Source organism: Artemia franciscana, chromosome 14 (genome assembly GCF_032884065.1).
Source record: "Artemia franciscana chromosome 14, ASM3288406v1, whole genome shotgun sequence".
NCBI classification, from domain to species: Eukaryota; Metazoa; Arthropoda; class Branchiopoda; order Anostraca; family Artemiidae; genus Artemia; species Artemia franciscana.
This window is the reverse complement of record NC_088876.1, coordinates 2,283,984-2,300,681: the sequence shown is the minus strand read 5'-3', so window position 1 is coordinate 2,300,681 and position 16,698 is coordinate 2,283,984. Positions and strand designations below refer to the sequence as shown.

At 33.1% G+C, this 16,698-nt stretch overlaps 1 protein-coding gene across 1 annotated transcript in view; it reads right to left on the bottom strand.

Annotated features, from left to right (window-relative positions):
* LOC136035865 (enhancer of mRNA-decapping protein 3-like) overlaps window positions 1-6,917 on the bottom strand; it is a 36,885-nt gene extending 29,968 nt beyond the window's left edge. The window contains exons 1-2 of the mRNA XM_065717823.1: window positions 6,877-6,917; window positions 2,316-2,464 (exon numbers count right to left, since the gene is read on the bottom strand). Coding sequence (XP_065573895.1) covers window positions 2,316-2,464; window positions 6,877-6,917 — 190 coding nt within the window. The remainder of the gene's footprint in view (window positions 1-2,315; window positions 2,465-6,876) is intronic.
* Window positions 6,918-16,698: the final 9,781 nt, after the last annotated feature.

Sequence of the window (16,698 nt, the reverse complement as noted above, 5' to 3'; positions counted from 1 at the left end):
CTCATGTTTGCTGTGATTATTTAATTTATATTCCTATTATTATTTCTAATTATTATTGTTATTATCTATTATTATTATCTATTAATTACTATTATTATTATTATATAATTATTATTATTATATAATTATCTATATAATTATTATTATTATTATTCTAATTTCTATTATTATTTAATATTAATTGTGATTATTTAATATTCTTTGATTATTAGTTTCTAATTAATTTGTTTTAATTTCTATTCCTTTTTGGTTTAAATTATTCTTGGACAGTAATTTGGTCATTTTAAGTTATAATTATTTTAAGACTTTATTTTGTGCTTTTGGTAAATTTATAATGTTTCTTTACTATCCTTTGAAAAATTTCTTCGGAATCTTTTAAAATTTAACAATAGATAATCCCTGAGCTTATATGCAGGAACAAAATTAAAGAGTACTAGCATTTTAACAGTCGTTTATAGGCCTACTCCACTAATTTATATATAGTTACGTAAGCCAATTTCTGGTTGGTGGATATTAGATGATAAATCATAGGCTATCTTTACCTTCTTTGATTTCATATGTTACATTTTTGACATGCTTCATATTTTTTCTTTTTATTTATGTTACTCCATTTTTTGTTCTTCTGCAGTAGTTTAGACACAAATAACGGTTGTATCAATAGCTACAACCTAGTAAAGATTGAATAGTTATAAAAGACCATCCCTGAGATTATGTAGACACACAAATTAAGTAATAATATCTTGACAGATTCTAAGCCAAATTTAAGGTTCTAAGTTCAAAATTTAGTGACTGTTGTACTTTTGTTTATCTTTCATACTACCTTCATTACTAGTTTTCACCTCAACTTTCGCAAAATATTTTGTAACTTCAATATTATTATTTCTAAAATATTTCCTAGGAAAGAATTTAAGCTAATAAAAAGCATGCACTTTGCTTTAGAAATACTGCAAGGAAGACGGTTATGTTCCAGATAGAGGTTGAGTCTATAAAGAGTACTATCCATCAAATTCTAAAGTCTGTCTAAAGAAGCTGCACAAAAAAGAAGAACTGTATCACAAACTAGATAATAAATCCGTAGCATCAGACATAAATAAGAAAAGAGGCAACCCAAGAATTGATCCCTGAGGGTCTTCCCAAGTTATTTTACATTCTTGAGAGATAACCAATTTAGGACAGACAATCTGTGACCTCCCATCTTGATCCAATCTTTGATGTGATACATTTAATGGCAAACTGCATTGAAAACCTTAGAATATCCATAAAAACAGCACTTCTGAAGATATTCATCTAAGAACTTCTTTATTTTAACAACCAGATGGGTTATGGCACCCTCAGTTGAATGACTTTTCCTAAACCATACTGATCACAACGCAATAATCCTTTTTGAGAGCAAAAATTTTGGAGAACATTGGGAGAATAAAAATTGGTCTATAGTTATTCAGAGTTGTTTTCTCTCCCAGAGTTGTAATAACGGTGTCACGCCACTTTTCTTAAGTGCAGAAGGGACTATACCAATAGAAAATGGCAGGTTAATGAGGAAAAAGAGTACATGTGAAATGACTGGGAGACACAAAATTACGCAATCAAAACAAAACATGAGACAAAGCCTTTAAAAATACATAAAAGTAAAAAGGAAAGTCTGAAACAATACAAAAGAAAATTGATGTAATAAAACCAAAAAGAGAAATTATAAGAGAACATCCCATTGCAAAATTCCTTCCAGGGAAATCCATCCTTGCTAAAAATTCCCCCTTCACGAAATTCCGCGTAGCATACTTTCATTTGAAAAAGACTTCAAGTTCTAATCGTTTTCCTAATCACTCCAGAAATCTCCCCGTCCATGGAAATTATTTCCTGGAAATCTAAATACCCTATTTCCCAGGAAAATTCACCAGGAACATGTCTACATTCAAAATGGTGTCACACCACTTTTCTTAAGTACAGATGGGACTGTACCAATAGAAAATAGCAGGTTAATGGGAAAAGGGAGTACATGTGAAATGACTGGGAGAAACAAAATTACGCAACCAAGACAAAACTCGAGACAGAGTCTAAAACAAATACATAAAAGTAAAAAGAAAAGTCTAAAATAATACAAAAGAAAATTTATATAATAAAAGCCAAAAGGGAAATTATAAGAGAACAGATTGCAGCAATGTCACAGAAAAATAGCAACAAATAGGTTGACAAATCACAAAAAATTACAAAATTTACCTCTATTAACTGGGAAATAAAAATTGGGAGGAATTTTTGCTAATCCATTACATTATCACTAGTAAATAATTTAAACACAGTAAAAAGATTAGTAATAATACCGGGTTCGGCTTTATTTCTTCCATCATATCCATTTCTTTGAAAACGTGGTGCATCTTTAATGGGAGTTAAAAGGAGATCATTGTCAGTTTTTGTTTCTTTAGCAGGAGATGGGCCCCGTATAATCTCCAAATTAGCAACATCAGAGGCACTGTAAAAAAAAATATTTTTGAGAAATTACACATTTTTAGCTTGGATATTCTAGCTGCAAATCACTGGAATGGCATATAAACAAATAAACAGACTGTCATTTGATTTTACATTAAATGAAAAGACAAGTTTTTGTTCAAATGAAAGTAAGGAGCAACATTAAACTCAAAATGAGCAGAAATTATTCCGTCTGTGAAGGGGTTGTCCCCTCCTCAATACCTTATTCTTCAGACTAAAGTTTTTGGTACTTTTAAAAAAGCTTCCTATTCTAAATAATTTCTTAGACCACACTGCTTTTCCATTTACGAAACAAATAATTGAAGAAAAAACGGGTTTAATTTTTTTTATAATAAAGCAGTGACAACAAAATAAAATAAAAACTACACTTTAACTAACAAAAAATAAAAATACTCCGAATATTTCGGCCCCACCTCCGGAAGCCTTTCTCAACGGGGAAAAAAAACAAAAAAACAAACAAAAACAAAAAAAAAACAAAAAACAAAACAAAAAATTGTTGTAATTTTCTCCTTTTTTGTTTTTTTTTCCCCGTTGAGAAAGGCTCCCGGAGGTGGGGCCGAAATATTCGGAGTATTTTTATTTTTTGTTAGTTAAAGTGTAGTTTTTATTTTATTTTGTTGTCACTGCTTTATTATAAAAAAAATTAAAACCGTTTTTCCTTCAATTATTTGTTTCCTATTCTAGTTAAACGACCCTTGTATTTCAGGAGCCGTTGTTAGAAAATAGGGACAAACAGCCAAACTTAAGCATAAAGAGCCAGGTATTGAGGAGGGGGGCAACCCCTTCATTTACAGAACAATTTCTGTTTGTTTCGAGTTTTAACGTTGCTGCTTGCTTTCAGTTGAAAAAAAACTTGTTTACTTTTTTATTTAATTTCTGATTGTTTATCAAATAATGCTAGTAAATCTGGCTCATCCTCCAAAAAAAAATTCCCTAACAGGACACACCTCTGTAGAAAGTTCCTTCTATGTAAAATATGCACCTCCCCTACTGTAGAATTTGGAATCATAATGGACATCTTGCAAGCAGGTAAGCATAGCACACATGGGGGCAGTTCACCCTGGAAATTTCCATTCACAAGGAAAATTATCCCCATGGAAATGCACCCCAAGCAACACATCTACCCAAGAAAAAAGTCTGTATACTTCTTAATCATAAATACTATGCATAAACAATGGGAAAGTTTGTAACTAAAGACTATCTCCAGGGACTGAGGGGAGTCATGTTACCTCCATAGGCATAGTTTTGGGAATTTCAAACTATGTGAGCAAACTGCTATCTCAAAATTTTGATTGGACGGTTTTTGGGGTAAAAGGGGTATGGGAGGGGGGCCAGTTGCCCTCTAATCTTTTTAGTCACTTAGAAAGGGCTGAGCCCCTCTTCCGATTTTCTAGGATTGTTGGTTCAGTACAATCACTCTTGGAAAAAACAAATAAACATCCATCTGTGATCTCTCTTCTGGCATATATACAAAATTCCACATTTTACAGATAGGAGCTTGAAACCACTCCAGTACAGTTCTCTGATATGCTAAGCCTCATAGGGTGATTTTCGTTGGCATAATTTGATTTATAGAGAGTATTTTTCCCCTTTTCCAAAATCAGACAAATTTTCCCAGGCCCTTAGCCTTTTATGGGTAACACTAAGCTTAATGAATCTTATGTATTTGGAATCAGCACAATAAACTGATTTTTTCAATATATTCATTGATATCAAATCTGTTTTTTAGAGTTTCAACTGCAATTAAATAAAAAAAGTGTTAAACTGAGAGTAAGGAGCAACATTAAAACTCAAAACAAACATAAATTATTTTTTATATGAAGGGGTTACTCCAACCCCTTGTTACCTTGCTCTTCATGCTAAAATTTTTAGCACTTTTAAAAACTTTGTATTCTAATTAAATGGCCCTTGTTTAAAACTGTTTGATAAATGTATATATAACAATTAAAATAATACAACCAATTTAGTGGCTACCAAAAGAAGCAAAAGATATGTTGTCCAAGGCTGTAACAACAACATGATAGTATAATAAAATCAAGAGAGCCAATCTGGATTCAGGTGTTTGTTTAAAATTAATTTAAAATGAAAAAAACAAAACAAGAAGTTTTTCAACAAAATTAAAGAGCAAGATCAATCTTAAGAGCAGCAAAAATAAAGTCTAATAATAATTCAAACTCAAAACAACCAAAATCTCCAATTTAAGAATAAATAAAACCCAAAATGAACATAAATTAAAAAAATGATCAAATAAAACATAAAGTAAGCAAATACAGACTTAGATGAATAAATACACCTTAAAACAAGCAAAAATTAAGTTCAATATTCTAGTCAAAATTAAAATGAACGAAAATTACTTCAAGCAGGAGTTTAGTTACTACCCCTTCTCTCTCCTCTAACAGTAAAAATTTTAAAGCCTATTGTGTTTCATTTGCATTTGATAGAAAACTCTTTGAATTTTGCAACAGTATGCTTTGTTTTTCAAAGCATCAACAACAAATAAAAAATAAACCAGTTTACTCATTGATAGGACTTGAAAGAACTAATGAAAATAAACTAAATGTTTAATATATTGATATTAACCCCCAGAATCTCAGCAATTTAGGATTTTTTTTTTTCTTTTATTTCAAAATTATAAATATTAAAAAAGAAATGTGTACAGTAAAACTATTTTCAGTAAAGCACAAATGATGCAATAGGCTTCAGAACTTTTGCAGTTAGTGGAGAGGGAAGGGGGTGGTAATTAAACACCTTGAAGTAATTTTTGTTGTTTTATGTTTGGCAAGAACAATCTAATTTTTATTAGTTTTAAGATTTATTTATATATCTACATCAGTATCTATTATCTTTATTTTTGATATCATCATTTACATTAAATTTCTGTTTGTTTTGCATTTTATTTGTTCTTTAACTGTTATTTCTGGTTGTTCAGGGTTTGAATTATTAGGGCTTGATTTCTGCTAGTCCTAAGTTTTTTTTTCAAATTAATTTCATTTGGTTTTTGATTGCCAAAGTTTGTCACTGGTAAATATAATAAATGTGTTTCAAGTTTGCATGTCTTTGGCTTTAGCAATCAAATATTCAATTCTAAGTTATTATTTCTAATTAGTGACTTTTAATTTATTTCAACATGTCTCACATCATTCCCTGAAAGTTTTAACTAAAAGCCATTAGCGATTCCTGAGATACTGAAGATATACCTTTTTAATGTCTGGATACATGTATTGTCTTTAATTAAGTATAAAATTCACCTCAAAAATTCTTGTAAAGATCCAACTTAATACACATAACTGTTCCTGAGATATTTCACTTCTTGCATACATTATTTTATAGCTATAAATATTATAGTATTCTTTGATATAGTTAAAAATTCCCTGAAAATTTTAACTAAATACTGTTAGCCAATCCTGATATACTGTGCCTGTACCCCTTTGACGACAAGGATGCACATAATTGTATATTTAATTAAGTCCAATATTGCCTTCAACATTCTCCAAAAGTTCCAAAGTTAATAGCCCCTTTTGTTATTGAGATGTTGCACTTTTGCTGTTTTGACAAACTGGATGCTCATTGTGTCTTTTAATATTTTTTTTTTACATCCCCCTCAGTATTCAATGAAGGTTACAATTTAAGAACCATAGCCATTTCTGAGATCAATACAGCTACATCTTCATCCCCTGAAAGTTTCAATTTAATGCCATCGGTGTTTCCTGAGATATTGCTAATGTGTCCTTTTGACAATCAGCATGCACAATGTGTTTAACTTTGAACATCATCTCCCTCAATACTCTTTGATATTAGTAATAAGTATGTTTAGTAACAGTTGCAAGCTGTTGCAGTCATAATTGCAGAGTTGTAACAGGTGCAGCCACTGTAGCAGTAGTAGTGACACTGAAGGCTTCAATTTAATATCCTTAGCACTTCCCAAGATATTACAAATTCCCAGTCTGGATACATATAGTGTATTTTGATTTGAGCAAATTGTATAATTTACAACTCTTGCTTTTAAGACAGAGAGGGGGGGGTATCTAGGGCAGCATAGTTAGTAGAGCATTTGAACAAATATATAAAATACTACAAACAATTTTGAACACAAAGGCCATTTAATTAAAATATGAATATTTTAAAAGTGCTGAAAACTTAAGCATGAAGAGCAAAGTACTAAGGGGGGAGGGAGTAACCCTTTCATATAAAGAATAATTTATGTTTGTTTTGAGTTTTAATGTTGCTCCTTACTTTCAGTTGAAACCTTTTTTTTTATTTAATTGCAATTCAAAGTGGTCATAGTCACAAGCGGTTGCAGCAGTAGGGGAGAGGTGGGTACAGTGGCGCAGTCTGCTACAGTGGCGCACTTGATCCCACTGCCACCTGTAATTAGATTAAATTCTAAAAAAATACACACTAGGAGGGCAGTCACATGGTCTATGATCGTCAGCCATTTTCAATTTTTTGGGGCGATTGCAGTTTTTGAGGTATGTGATTAAGTGCTTTGAAAAATAGAATCTTGGACAAATGGAAAATATTTTTTGACTTTGCTAAGGTTTGTGGGCTACAAATAGTGTCGAATTCTGGCGAATATTAGTTCATCTGGAAGCTCCAACATTTCTAAACATAGTGCAGCCATCTGTTTGTCTCTCGGTCATTATTTCAAATTTTGGTTCACAAAATGGATAAAAGAGGGCATTTCGGCTACAGCGCATTTTGGTGGAGGGTATAGTGGCGCACCCCGAATTTTTTTAAATTCATAAACTTCACGCGGTAGGTAGCCTATATGATAGTTTTGTTTTCTACTACTACTACTACAAACTCGTCGCAGCCTTAAGCCACCTGAGACCAACACACTGGCAAACACTTCTCCTCCATACCACCCTGTTTAAGGCTTCTGCCCCTAAAGATTTTGGGTAATTTCTTATGATCTCGTCCCAGTCTAACGTGGGACATCCTGTCCCCCCCCCCCCTTCAGACCACTAAGTAGAACTAATCTAGGAATTCGATTGCCCAGGTTAGGCTGGGGTTCTAGGTTAAGCTTGGTTCAGGTTAGGCTACAAGTTCTAGAAGTTCAGTAACAAAGGCTACATCCCCCAAACATTAAATATTGGTCTTTTGCAGAATGCCTAATGAAGCAGAGCGTATGAAGCTTGCCCTGCATGCGGTACTGGAATTGAAGCTTTAACAATGGGCTGCTGCCAAAAAATACGAGATCCCAGAGACAACACTCCATCGATATGTAAATAAGGCTCGCAACGCGTCGAACGATAAAAAGCTGACTTTAAAATTTGAGCCGAATTACCAAGTCCGTCAAGTGTTAACTGATGAACTTGAACAGCAACTTCACGATTATTGATAAAGGCATGCAAAATGCACCATGATTTGACACGGCTCAACGTCCGCCAATTCGCTTTCGAAATTGCAAAGATGAACCAATTGAAGGTGCCATCAACATGGCATGAGAAAAAGATGACGGGGAAAGACTGGTATTACAGTTACATGAAACGCTTCCCAGACCTGTCTATCCGCAAAGCAGAGAGAACAAGCTTGGCCAGAGCCACGGCATTCAACAGAACAACTGTAAACAAGTTCTATGACAACTTGGAGACTGTTATGAATAAGTTTAAGTTTCAGCCTAGTGATATTTATAACTTAGATGAGACGGGGGCAACAACAGTGCAGAGACCACCAAATGTGATAGCACCCAAGGGGCACAAACAGGTGGGCCAAGTGATTTCTGCTGAGCAAGGCGAACTGACTACAGTCTGCTGCACCATCAATGCTCAAGGTAATTTCTTGCCACCTTACTTCGTCTTCCCAAGGAAAAGATTTGGCTCCCAGTTGATGAATGGTGCACCACCAGGCAGTGGCGGTTCTGCCAAAGGATGGATGACATCTGACATCTTCCTGCTTGTCCTCAAACATGTTGTGAAACATGCCCGCTGTACAAAAGAGAGACCCATATTGCTGATAGAAGACAACCACTCTTCTCATGTGTCAATCCAGGCCATTCAGTACTGCAAAGATAACGGGATAGTGGTTCTGACTTTGCCACCCCACGCCAGCGGAAAGCTACAGCCACTGGACAGAACAGTCTACAAATCATTCAAAAACTACTACAACATCGCCTGCAATGACTGGATGGTCAGCAACCCTGGACAGACGATTGGCATCTCTATCATTGCTCAACTTGTTGGAAAGGCCCTCCAACTCTCCTTCACACAGAAAAACATAGTCAGTGGCTTTGCTGCTACTGGGATTTTCCCCTTCAACCACCTACTTTTCACAGACGACGATTTTCTCGCATCAGCTGTGACCAACAGACCAGACCCTAATCCCAGCGCAGCTCCAGAGGCTGAAGAAGTCAAGCAAGAATTGAATAGTCATAACGAAGCGGGTCCAAGCTCTGCCTCCCCAAGCGCTGCCTCCCCTACCACCATTACACCTGAAGCTGTAAGGCCCTACCCAAGAGCGCCCCCCAGGAAGCTGCCAGAAGGAGCTCGGAAGAGGAAGAAAACCATCATTACCACGGATACCCCAGTGAAAGATGCTTTAGAGAAAGAATTCATGGAAAGGGAGGCAAAGAAAAAGGCCAAGACTTCTAAGATTAACCCCAAGACAAAGAAAGCCATTGTCCAAAAGCCAGTGCCAAAGAAACAGGATGTCCAACCTAAGAAAAAGGGCAGTGCTGTTGGATACTTTGCTAAATTTGACTGCAATTTCGAGAGAAACAGTCATGTAAAGACCCTGTTTTCTGATTCTTTGTCTGATGATGACTTTGGTGACTCTGCCACAAAAGGCAATAGTAGCTGTGATAGTGATGAAAGCCTCCACTGTGGCCTTGAAGACCAAAACGATTTTTGTGTGATGATGAAGTCTGTGTTGGAGATTATGTTCTTGTTTGCGAGGGGGAGATAAAAAAAAACAAAATTTACTCTGTGGGCAAAGTCCTCTCTGAGTCCAGCTTTGACATTGAGCTCATGTATATTAAGAGAATGGTTCCTTTCTACAAGTTCATCAGGACCAGTGAAAATTACACTTTCAGCAAGTTGAGTGTCGAAATGAAGCTACCTGCTCTGAATATTTCTGGTGGCACAGAAAGACAGGCGGAGCAACTGGTCTTCCCCATTGACCTGACTGCTTACAATATTAACTAGTGTGCCTTCTTCTTTTATTTTCAGTTCATTATTTTTTATTTCCTTACTCATTATACAAAGTATTCATCTTTTAGGTATTTTCAGTTCATTATTTTGTACTTCCTTACTCATTAAACAAAGTATTCATCTTAGCAGTTTGATTGCGCCACTGTTCCAGATGGGTGCACCACTGTTCCAGATGGGGTGCGCCATAGTTCCCGCCTAGTTGGCAACAATGACGCAAAAAGTGGCTGTCAGAAAACATGACTCCATCAAAAACTGGTTCAAAGAAGAAGTGTGAAATAAATCACCAGTGTAGAATAATAAACTGCCTGCACAACAGTTTAAAATCGTCCAAAAATGTTAATATTTGCCAAAGTTACAATGCTTTGACCTGAAAGTGCGCCACTGTACCCACCTCTCCCCTAGTTTCCCAGAAAGGTTCAAGTTAATATCTTTAGTCATTCCCAAGATATTGCAGATATGCCATATCAATAACTTGGATGTATATAGTGTTTTGACTTAGCTCAATTTAACCTCCAACATTCCCCAAAATTTCATCTTAACATCTATAGCTTTTTTGGGCACAGTCAAGGTCTTATATTTCCATTTTACCCAATGATGAATGCCAAATGTAGATAATGGGCAAACCCAAATTATATGTTTCTTATGAATTATATCATGCATTACTCTTGTACAACCTGAGTAGAATATTGAAACAATACTTTTAAAATCAAGAGACTGAAAAACACATATGAAACATTTAATTTAGGCTATATATTTGTACATTAGGGGGGTTGGGTGTAATGTCTAATGGAAGCAGCTTCAAAATGTGTTAACTAAGATTGTTTGGCAAATTCTGAAGTTAAGATTTGCTTTCTTACCTTCATTCCTCCACAAGAGCTAAAATTGTACATTAATACTCATCATTGTTTTGTTTAGCATATGCATTCAAAAAAAATGTTATATAGGCCATGAGTTGAAACATATTCTGTTGTTCATCTTTGTTTATATTTCCCTATACACTACTGCCCATTGTATTTTGTATAGTTTTGACAGGTAATAAATCTGTGTCTTATGATCTGAATATAATATTCTCCTTTTTTATTTTATTATGCTCTTTCTGAATATAATTATTACTTTTCTTGCAAATTCAAATTTAAGCCCTTTCTTTAACACTTGAAAATCATCAAAAAAATTTTAGTTTTTGGGTATTAAAAAGGCTTAAAACATTGGTTTCAAACTTATAATTTGATTATAATCCTCCTTTTAAAGTTAAAATAACCCATAAGCATTGATTTATCACAAGTAAGTTAGATAAAACATTCAAAATAGTTTCTCCATTATTTTTATCCACCAAGTTTCTTCTGTCAGCTTTGATATTTTTTGACATATAGGTGAAACAGCAGTTTTTAAGCAGCCTAACAGAATAAGAAGAAAACATGGCAGATCTTTTTTTTTCCTATTCAACTTGATCTTGACAAATCAATGATATAATTCATAACCAATGGATTGACAATGAAATAATAAGTTTGAAACAAATGTTGTAACCCATTTTTACCTCCAAAAATTATAGAATAATATTATTTTCTAGGGTCCTAAAAGGCCTTAAAACTGAACTTGCACAGAAAGCAATTATTATGTTCGGAAATAGCATCTTGTGGTATGTTTACTTTATTTGTAAGTCAATAATATGAATAGCAAAATATTTACCAAACTGTTGCCTTAACACATTAATGCCTATTTCCTTCTCAATAGCCCCTAATCCTGGGAAGTACAAAAAAAATCAAGAAGTGAGTCCACATTGTTCCTCTATCAGTGATGTCCCTATGATTGTGGGTAGGCCTACAAAACTCAACAATGATAAATTTAGTCTATAGAATGCAAGAAGGCATGTTATCAATTTCTATGGCTATCTTCTATTTTGTCCTGGTGTTTCAAAAGAGACATTGGTAAAATTTGGATATAGGCTAAAATTCTAGTTTAACCACTTTTGTACTTTCTTGCAAAGAGGTTAGATTAGGAAAATGAAAATTTCAGGGATGGGTCTACAGGCTAAAGTATGTCCTGAGAAGGTATTTTGAAGTATCTACCTCTATTCCTTCTCCCTCTAGAGTGTCCTGACCCTCCAAAAATATGTGTGTTTTAAAAGTGAAACCTTGCAAAATCAATCTTCTGCTTAAATGAGAAGCCTACAACAAAATTCTTTTCAGCTTCACAACTTTACTCAATTCCAATTTATAAGGTTTTAAAGATATCCAAATACATTTCCTAAGTTTTGAAAAAAAAATTAATATGACTTAAAATTCTATTCAAATAACAGTAATTGCATTTTCAAAAGTAAAGCCAGAGAAAATAAACATAATCAAAATATAATCAACATAATCAAAATAATCAAAAATTAAGGTAGGACCTAAACTGTTGTTTTGTCAAATTTCAATAGGGAATTAGTAGTAGCCTAGTAGTAGTACAGTAGTTGTAGTTCAATTGGTAAAATTCTAGTTAATTGACTTCTTGCTATCTTGGAAAGGGATTAGGTTAGGAAAATGAAACTTTCAGGGATAGGTCTACAGGCTAAAATATATCCGTGGAAGGTATTTTAAAGTACCCATCTCCACTCCTTCTCCCTCTAGAGGGCCCTGAAATTTGCCTACATGACAGGTTCATACCTATTGAAATTTTGACAAAACAACATTTTACCTTCATTTTCAGTTACTAGTTGCTTTTTCTCTGCCTATAGTTCTGAAAATGCAATTCCTGTTATTTGAGTAGAAATTTGAGCCATATCAATGTTTTTTTTTCAAAATTTAGGAAATGTATTTGCATTTCTTTAAAACCTTATAAAATGGGATTGAGCAAAGTTATAAAACTGAAAACAATTTTGTTGTACTTTAATTAAGCGGGAGATCTATTTTGCAAGGTTTCACTTTTATAACACACATATTTTTAAAGGTCATCAAAGGTCAGGGCCCTCTAGAGGGAGAGGGAGTGGAGGTAGCTACTTCAAAATACTTTCCAGGGACATAGGCTACTTTAGCATGTAGACCCATCCCTGAAAGTTTCATTTTCCTAACCTAAGCCCTTTCCAAGATAGCAACAAGTCACTTAACTAGAATTTTACCATTCAATTTATTAATATAATATATATCACAAGTAAAACACACTGGGTCACCATGGAGAGACATAGCTTGTGATTTTTGGTGACCTCGTCAATATTTACAACATAAATAATATTAGCCTAGTTGAAGATTAGTTGATTAGAAGATTAGTTGAATATTAGTAGTGGGCCTGTTTGGTAGGCAAGTTTTTAAGACTTGGAAATCAGAAAGGGCTAACATAGAAGCTTGGCAATAGGCTACCTTCCCAGAGTATAATTTTTGCCCAGGATTCATAACTGAAAGTTTCATTTTTCTAGCCTAACTCCTTTCAAAGATAGTGAAAAGTAGCTAATCTACAATTTTACCGAGGTGCATATTATCCCAGGATTTACCTACAGAAGCTGAAACTCAAACAATAGGCTAGCTACTAAAATTTTAATCAAACAGAACCCTACCAAACTGTAATGGTTGAGTGTTCAGATCTTCTTCCATTTTCAACAACATTCTTCAACTGAAAGCTTAAATTATCAGGAGATATACTAAATAGTTTTCCCTGTAGGTTGGCCTTGTTTGTTTTTAGTTCTATGCTTAAATGACATCCAAGGAACTTTTCTGACATTCTTCAGCTTCTTCGTCAAATACATATCCAGTATTGGCAGATATGTTGGAAAAATCCTTAGCACTTCAGAAGAAATTATTAAATTACATTGTGTTACAGATTCCACCTAGAACAAAAACTTACAGTTATTGTTTTTGTCCAATTGTATAATCCTGTTGTTATCCTAAACGAATTGAATCCAATTCCATTTAAGTATTATGTTTTTGGTACTTGCAAAAGGCACTGAGATATAGCAATTTCCTTTCAATGAGCCCTTAAACAGTTTTAAATGGCCCAGCTGTAAATGGGTACCTGGAAGAATCTGGGAAAGGTAAACAAGAAGGGTGTGTAAAATCATAATATGGCAACCCCCATTGCACTTCCCGGCTGAAAGGCTACGAAACGGAGGTCAGTACCGTCGGTTTAGGACCTTGGTCGTAATGAATTAGGACCCCCGAGCATGTAAAAAGAAGGGCCTTAAAAAGTGCATGGGCAAAAAGATGAAAGTAACAAAATAGCGTAAGCCCTAAACCTAGAGAAAATATTATGACTCCTAGCTGGCTTAGTGTAGATAATGCAATTACTCGTTTTAAATCGTTTTCTCCGAACGCAGCCAGACCTGAGAAAAAGGAAGTTAAGGCCCCTATGATAACAAGTAAAAAAGACCCTCTCTCTTCAAACAAAGGAGACAAACGAATTATCAGATAGATTCCGGCTGTTACTAGTGTGGACGAATGAACTAAAGATGAGACGGGGGTTGGAGCTGCTATGTCTAGCGCCGTCATATTTACTTTACTTACTTAAATACTTCTCTAAGATGTTCCAGAGCCCCACTAGCAGCAGAGGAAAAAGACGAAACATTACTAACCAAGTAAAAAATTGATTTTCCATGTTATTAAAGTGCCGCTACTGATCCACTTAGGGAAAAGAAGCTATTAGAGTTATTTCAATGAGAACATCAAAGCAACTGAGGAAAAATTATGAAAATTGAAACTAAGCCAACTATTCTGTTGCGAAGTAATCCTCTTGTTAGCTAATATTGAAGCAACTCTTTTTTGTCGAGTAGGTAATCTTGTCCCCTGGTGATTGTATAAAATTTTGATTCTCTTATTGACTATTAGTTCTTTTTTCAAAAGAATATCATAAACTGGGTCAATATTCAAATTCCCAGTGTCTCTATTTATTGAAAGATTAGCAAACATTTTTTTTTTTTTTATTTCTATAGCCTTACTCGCCCATTGAGAAAAACCCCTTTCATTACATTAGCAAACATGAGCTTAAAATATATGACATAGAAAAGTTTAAGAAAGGTATAACTTACCATGGAAGGGTAGATGGCTTTGGGAATCAACAACTGGCTAAAATTTGGCTTTTTTACGGACGTAAAGCGGTATCAAAGTCGACTAAATAGTTTTGCTTATCTATTTTCACGCCCATTGAGAAAAACTCCTATCATTACATTGGCAAACATGAGCTAAAAATATATGACATAGTTTAAGAAAGGTATAACTTACCATGGAAGGGTAGATGGCTTTGGGAGTCAACAAGGGGTTAAAATTTGGAGTTTTCACGGACGTAAAGCGGTATCAAAGTCGACTAAATAGTTTTGCTTATCTATTTTCACGGTTTTAAAATCACAAAATTTACAGAAAAGTGGTACTACCCTAAAAGCTTCACACTTTTGGAACAATACAAAGACAGATTTTCTACAATCACGGTAACCAGGCATAAATCAGAACTCCGACCTACCCAGGGGCAAAAATATCTTTTTACCGTCCTTAGTATTTTAAAATTATCTGCAGAAAGCATTCATTTTATATGTACTACATTTTACTATAGAAATGGATTGCGTCCATGCATCATATCGGCAGAAAACAAGAGGATAATTGATTTCGACTCCAAGTATTCAACCCTATTTGGGACAAAACTGTTGTTTTGTGGCTAAAAACTGCCTTGTTTCGATGCAATTTCGGCAAATATCTAAAATCACTAGTTCAACACGATTGCTCTAGGAAAAAACAATAAACCTCTTTCTGTTATTTTCCTTCCCAGGAATAATGACAAATTTAGCTACGAGAGCTAAAACTCTATTCTAGGGTTTTCATATATTAAATCAACGGTTTAATTTTTGCTAAAATTGCACCACATTGCCTAAAATATACAAAATCAAAACTAAAACTTTATAAATTCTTCAGATTGTGTGGTGCCATGTTTTCAACAATTTTTTTGGCTGATTTTTAACCAAAGCTTCTCTTTATATATATATATATATATATATATATATATATATATATATATATATGTATATATATATATATATATATATATATATATATATATATATATATATATATATATATATATACATATATATATATATATATATAATATATATATATATATATATATATATATATATATATATATATATATATATATATATATATATATATAAATATAAATATATATATATATATATAAATATAAATATAAATATATATATATATATATATATATATATATATATATATATATATATATATATATATATATATATATATATATATATATATATATATATATATATATATATATATATATATATATATATATATATATATATATATATATATATATATATATATATATATATATATATATATATATATATATATATATATATATATATATATATATATATATATATATATATATATATATATATATATATATATATATATATATATATATATATATATATATATATATATATATATATATATATATATATATATATATATATATATATATATATATATATATATATATATAAGGAGGGCTTTTCCACAAAGAATGCACACTTTAATTTTTCTATTAAAAAAAATATCGTAATATTATAGCTAGTATTTCACAATTCAAAATAAACACTAAAAACCATTTGGTAAGGTTTTTTCAAAGGAAGAATCAAAAAGATAATTTAGATCAAAATGATCGACAGGGGATTAAACATTCGTTGCCTAGCTGATCCTCCCCTGAGAAAAACTTAGTAAACAGCCTTTGACAATACAGACGAAACAGTTGTGTAATTGTAAGTGGAAACATAAGCGTTTCCTTAAGATTCCCTGAGTTCAAAATCTAATACCTTAAGTTTTCATAAGTTTGAAACTTAAATGTTAAATTGGTTAAGCGTTTCCACCTAACACAGAATAATCTGATATTATTTGCGTTTTTCTTTGGCACTTTTAATGTTTGATAGAAAGTAGTAGATCTTGCCCACTAAGACTGTAAGAGCTTTCGTACTGATTCGAAACTGATATTTGAACTGATACTTGATATTTGATACTTGAGAACTGATATTTGATTGATCTCAGACGGTTTGTCCAGACAACGATTTTCGTCT